The sequence below is a fragment of the Eublepharis macularius genome, chromosome 2 (assembly GCF_028583425.1).
Source record: "Eublepharis macularius isolate TG4126 chromosome 2, MPM_Emac_v1.0, whole genome shotgun sequence".
Classification (NCBI taxonomy): Eukaryota; Metazoa; Chordata; class Lepidosauria; order Squamata; family Eublepharidae; genus Eublepharis; species Eublepharis macularius.
Window position 1 is genome coordinate 211,010,446 of NC_072791.1, and position 6,456 is coordinate 211,016,901.

The following is a 6,456-nucleotide window of genomic DNA, read 5'->3' on the forward strand; positions in this document are numbered from 1 at the left end:
TGTTAGGAGGGCATTACTTTTCTACCCACACCACACTGCTGAGTTTAGAAAAGACAGGCGTTTGCCTGCTATGCTGGGCCAAAGAAGGGATGTAAGGCTACTGCCCAATTGATTTCTCATTGGGTTGCTTCTACGATTAGACAATGTTACAATGTAGCTAACATGCCTTGCCCCCTCGAGGTTCGAGCTCATTCCAGAAGAGCGCAGGCTTCATCTTCAGTGCTCCTGAAGGGCACCCCGCTGTCCGATATCTACAGTGCTGCTACATGGTCTTCTCCAGACATGTTCATGAAGCACTACGCCTTGGCTGTGATGGAGAGAAAAGAGTCAGCTGTGGGACAGGCTGTGCTCCATTCTCAGTTTCAAGGAAGAACACTCCCACCTCCAGGTAAGAAGCTTGGGAATCTCCCATGTGGAACTGCCCAGCAAACTGACAATGAAAGCAGAGTTGCACTTACTGTAACTGCTGTTCATTGACGTCTTCTGTGCAGGCACATATATCCTCCCTCCTACCCCGCTGCATTCTTCATTACTTACCTGTGGGACCGGCGGCTCAGGAGAACTGGAGGGTTGGGGACACTGCCTCTCGGTGTCCTTTAGCAGGAGGTCTCACTCATGCGCACTGGGAGGTGAGCGCCCCATAGTTCACTTAGCTAGAAAAAAATGCCCGATCGGCAGGCCTGCACATGCGCAGTCCTATGTGTGCCTGCACAGAAGACATCAATGAACAGCAGTCACATTAAGTGCAACTCGTGTCTTTTTGCTGCAACAGACTAACCAGTAGCTGCCTCTGGGAATTCAGTAGGACTCACTCTCAAATAAGTATACATAGGACGGCTGCTTCTATGTAATGGATGGTGATGAATCCTAAGGAAGAGGAAGCAGCCGCCCTTAAATCTCTGAAGGAGCAGGTCTTAGGATTGACAGCTCTGGGTTGGGAAATTCTTGGAGAATTGAGGGTGGAACCTAGGGAGGGCAGGGTATGGTGTGAGGCGGGACCTCCCTGGGATACAACGTCATAGTCCACCCTCTAAAGCAGCCATCTTCTCCAGAGGAACTGGTATGTGGTCTGGCAATCAGGTGTAATTCTGGGAGATAGTCAGGTGCCACAGAGAGGTTGGCTAGCTGGGGCTCATGACCTTCCTTTGCCCTGGGATGTACTTTTTCAGAATCTAGCTGTGCTAGAAACATTCCTACCGGTCATCTAGTCTAACCACAGCAGTGCTAGAAATTCACAGTTGCCCCCCACTCCCCCAGTGACCACTGCTCTATGCCCAGAGGAAGGCAAAAAAAAATAAAAAGCTCCAGGATTCCTGCCCAATTTGTCCTGAGTTATAGAATCTGCATTGCTGATGATCTGCTCTAGTCGTGAGGCATCCTCAAGCAAGGCAATAAAGCTCTAAAGGGAAAAACAGTTCCGGGCCCAGTTCTGGGTCAAATTAAATTTCGGGGCAATCTCCACATGTCAAGAAAGGTGCTTCCTTCCTGCCGTAGAGGAGGGCAAATGGCTACGGCCAAAATCCTGCAGCGCGGGGAGGGGGAGGGGGCAAGTCTTCCACCCAAGCCCCATCTCTAATAGGAGGCGTAGCCAGCCTTCCTCCTTCGCGTGCCGGGAGATCATTAGGGCAAGGGGCGGTCTCTCCCCACTCCCCATTTTCTTCTTTCTCCACAGGGCTGGGCGGGGTTGGCAGCACGTGGGGAGAATAGGGGGCGCCCATGTGACCGGCCTTTCTCCTCCCAAGCCGTCTCTGCCCGACTCCCCTCCTCAGCACTCAGGCGGTGCGAAGAGGAGTGCCCGGCAGATTTTTGTTCCGTAGGCATCCAGGGCGCCGCCATCACCGCCGTGACAGGGACCGGGCATCATGGTAAGGGCGGGCTGGCCAGGTTAGGCCGGCCGGCGCGGGTTAATGTGCCTTGGCTCGTCTGCGGGAGGGAGCGGGGAGGCCGGGCCCACGGAGTGAGAGGGGCTGCGTGGGCCCCGCGGCCTCTGGCAGCCATTTTAGTCTAATTTTAGCTTGGGGGGGCGGCGGCAGGAGCGGCCCCTCCAAGTGGATGAGGGAGGGAGAGACCGGGCAGGTGCCTGACCTGCCAGGAAGGGGGAGGGAGGCGAAGCGTGTCTAGGTGGGGGGCAGGGCCTTTGGGATCCCCCATAAAGCTTTTTTTATTCTTATTTTTATTTGCATTTTTTACAGCCGCACCGCTCTGTATGTCCAGGTGGAGAAACTTTCAACGAAGGGGGTGGGGGAGAGAAGCGGTGTAGATTTGGGGGTCGATGTCTGTGGACGGGGGTGGGAGTGGGGGTGAGGGACACAGCCAGCCCCTTTTGTGTGGAAGGAGGTGGTGGGGTTTGGTCACGCTGACTGTGGACCAGATAACGGGACTCGGCTTGTGCGTCCTCTCCTGTGAAGGCAGCGGGTGCAAAAGGTAACGGCGCCTGGAAACGCTTCTCTCTCTCCCCTTTCGTTGTATGGAAAGGATTCTTTGCCCTCTTTCTCCATCCCGCCCCCAACTGAATAAAATCATTGCACGGGATATAACGCGGTGCGGGGGGGGGGAGAAGGTGCGCGTTTGGCTTTTGCGGCTGCAGTCGTTCAGGGAGGGGAAACCGAACTGGATGGGTTTGGGTCCTTTGTCGGTGTCTGAAAAACAAACGAAGATATTAACTGCATCTTTCTATTTGCGAGGAAGAATCTCTCCAAAATGAAAGGGAGGCAGAATCCACTCTACCATAGGAATAAAGGGAAATATTTTCACATCCAGTATTGAAAGGTTATAGCCACCTTCTTTCACTTCATGGGGATTATAACTGAGGGGGGATGGATGATATACAGTTGGGTTTTCCCCATCGTTGATGTTAAGACATGCATCGAGTAGTACAGAGATGGTTGTTTCCTTCTGTCGAAGAGTATTTGTTAATCATAATGAGAGGGCTGGGCACCCTTCCTTGAGAAAGGGTGGAACTGTCTGCCGTTTCCCATCTATTGTGTGTAGGTGATGTCTGGTTTCTGGCTGCAGTCTAATGTATTATGCCCATTTGAGGGTGAACCTTTGCTTTCCTTGTGTCTACAGAGAAAGTTACTCATCTGGCTGCATTAGACCATCATGAGCATATGTACTGGATTGTTATGCTGTTGAAAAGCTAACAAATGGGCAGGAATGTCCTGGCTGTATTTGAGCCACAGTCAATACTGTATATTTGTCTCAGTAACACTAGATTGTATAGGGGGAGAGACATCTTGGCTCCAGTTTGTGGTACAAAAGAAAAGAAAAAGGATAAAGGGAACTATATTGCCTCATCATTATGTAGTAATAGTCGAGTGACCATTTCTTCTCTCCATATTAAGGAAAAATGAGAAATGGATAAACAGTGCCTTTTGCTTTTTGCTGTTGCACGTGTCTTCCTTTAACTGCTGATGTCCAGTAGCTTAATTTTTTTTTCTGTTTAAAGGGTTTTTGAAAACAAGACTATAAGTGTAATTGTTAGTGATCTTGAAGTATTACAAAGCTCTCCATCCCTTTTGTTGCCATTTAGATGTTAGAGCACAATAGGAAGTGATTTTCTGTAGGATGATCCCAGTTTAAAGATCCATGATGATGTGAGCAGACACAGTTCTGTGGCTTTTTGCTCCGAAAATGTCACCCTTGCTTTCAAGTGTATAGATGTTGCAGTTACACCATGAGATGAACCCACAAAAAAGTGTGTTCCATGGCACTACTGTGAAGTATAAAGGGCACCTTTGTCCATTCCGGATGTGAGAGTCATATTCTTTTAGTCTAGGCTTCAGTGTGGCTCATTGCTGTTGGGAGGAATTGTACATTCTGTTCTCAATTCCTTCCTCATGTAGTAACTGTACTGGAATATTTATAGGGCAGTATTAAATAAAATCTAAGAATTTTAAATATATACAATGTAAAAGATATTTATCCTGCTCTTAAAACATCACTGAACAAAAGTTTCCATGTCATTTAATACGCCATGTCAAATTACTTGAAGTTTTTCTTCAGCAGTGTTTCATCTCTGTATCCTGAATTACGCTTCTTTTCAAATTTCTGCAATCCATACACTGTTGTATTGTTGATTGAATCCAGGATTTGATCTTATTGACTTACATTGTGTAATGTGCTTTGATTCTTAGCGAGAAAGGTAAACTATAAATAATATATAAATAAAATTAGAACGAAGACAGGACCAGATCTGAATTACTGCTGTTGCTGTGGATTATTCCATAGGAAGTTCCCACAGATTACTTGGCTATCTTAGAAGTAGTTGGTCGGGTTAAACAGAAATTCTAAATTGTAATAAAGCAGAAAGAGTTAGCTAAGGACCAAATTCTAGTCTTCTAAATCTAATATACAAAGCTATATTCAGTCTTGACTGTGCAAATACATACTGTTTCCTTTGCTTGTAGAAGAAGTTTACTCTAGTGAATGCTGTTTAACTTTATTTTATAGGCTTCTGGAGTAACAGTGAATGATGAAGTTATCAAAGTTTTTAATGACATGAAAGTACGAAAATCTTCGACGCCAGAAGAGATTAAAAAAAGAAAGAAAGCAGTTCTCTTCTGCTTAAGTGGTGACAAAAGACAAATAATTGTAGAAGAATCAAAGCAGATACTGGTTGGTGACATTGGCGACACAGTAGAGGACCCATACACGTCCTTTGTGAAGCTGTTACCTCTGAATGATTGTCGATATGCTTTGTATGATGCGACATATGAAACAAAGGAGTCAAAAAAAGAAGACCTGGTATTTATATTCTGGTGTGTAAAACAAAGGATTATTGTTAAAACAGAATTTAGTGTTCAAAGCTCAGTGGATTGAATAACAACTTCCCCCCCATCTGTAGGGCTCCAGAAAGTGCCCCTTTAAAAAGCAAGATGATCTACGCAAGTTCTAAAGATGCCATTAAAAAGAAATTCACAGGTATGAGCAGAAAATACTCCATAGACAGAATCATATTTTTAAAAAATTGGTTAGTGCAGTAATTTGTTTAAACCACTGTTAAAGTAAGTGCCGTTTTGTGTTTGTCTCTGTGTATATTTGGGACATTTCAAGGTGGCTACATAAACTACTTTTCTTCTTGGTACCCAAACTCTGAACAAATGCATCTTTTGTTCATTTCTCTCTTTCAGGTATTAAACATGAGTGGCAAGTAAATGGCTTGGATGATATTAAAGATCGTTCAACGCTTGGAGAGAAACTAGGAGGCAACGTGGTAGTTTCACTTGAAGGAAAACCATTATAAAAGGACAGACAAGTGCCATCTGGAGCTTCCATTTCTGCAGCTCATTCAATTGGAATAGCATTAGTCCCTTTTACCTCACCTGCCTGGACCCTGCACACCTGAAGGAGATACCATTAAATTAAACAGTCTACCATTGATTGCCATTAGACTGTTTTTAAACCTGATAGTTTAGTGTAGAACCCAAGGAATACGTTTACATCGTACTTTTAGACAAAATGTACGATGTGGTATTCTTTGAAAATGTGTAGAAGGAATGTGATAGTTGATGTGGATAGTCTAGCCAAGCAATAAAAGGTTTAAGCTAATTGACTGCCTTTAAAGTATTGTCCAATGGTAGACACTATTCAGTATTATTTACAGTTGCACTCGATTGCAGTTCCATGAGGCTCCTGTGCATTCAGACACCTCGCCTGCCTTGATAAGCCTTTTTTTTGTGACATGGCAGCACACAATACTATGCATTTGAAGCACTTTTTTTGTAATGTTTGATTCTCTCTCCCATTGCCAATTAAGTTTCTGTAATTGTTTCATCAAATTATTGTAGTACCTCAGACTTCATTCCTGTCACTTGCATATCTTTATAAATGAAGTAGCTATTAGGATGCCTTTTGGTGTTGAATGTACACTACTGAACAGGAGTAGGAACCGTGTCTACCCTGAAGGTTTTGCAACACTAAAGATGTTTCGTAAAACACCCGTCATAACGGCAATTTCTGTATTTAAAAAATAAGAGCCTTAAATGGAACGCTGTTTTTGAGATCAGATTTATTGGCCACATTGCAATAAAACTTGTGGCTTATTACAGGATGTTGCGTTGTTTTCATTGGAACGAGACTGAAATATGTTAAACATTTTGCACAGCCATTCGAGTACTTCTCATAGATATCAAAGGTCACTTAATTTCAGTAAGAAATCTTTCTTGATTTCTGACCCTATTAGAATTATTTGAGTAAGGGGCCCTTTCTCGAACACTTTTCACCTTTCTATTGTTAAAGGGACTTACATTGGAAATATGCAGGAGAAATAGTGCATTGTCACTGAATGCTGTTAAGAGTTAAACGTGTTAGTTTAATATTGTATATACTACCTTCTTTGTGTAGTCACAGGGTAATTGCAGCTAACTTTTGCGCTAATAGGACTGAAGAGCCCTTGGAACTAAGTCTTGCATCAGGGACATGATTTGGCTAAGAGCCAAATACTGCTCTCCTTAT

General features: G+C 44.3%; 1 protein-coding gene across 2 annotated transcripts; it reads left to right on the forward strand.

Moving 5' to 3' along the window:
• The first annotated feature begins 1,690 nt into the window (after positions 1-1,690).
• On the forward strand, positions 1,691-6,047 carry LOC129325183 (cofilin-2). Of its 2 annotated transcripts, none has more exons than XM_054972766.1 (4): positions 1,691-1,865; positions 4,453-4,760; positions 4,847-4,923; positions 5,133-6,047. In XM_054972766.1, the coding sequence occupies exons 1-4, from the start codon at positions 1,863-1,865 to the stop codon at positions 5,243-5,245; spliced, it is 501 nt and encodes a 166-aa protein (XP_054828741.1). In that variant the 5' UTR covers positions 1,691-1,862; the 3' UTR covers positions 5,246-6,047. The 2 variants fall into 2 exon arrangements, with proteins under 2 accessions (XP_054828741.1, XP_054828742.1); XM_054972767.1 differs by lacking the exon at positions 1,691-1,865 and adding an exon at positions 2,330-2,424.
• Positions 6,048-6,456: the final 409 nt, after the last annotated feature.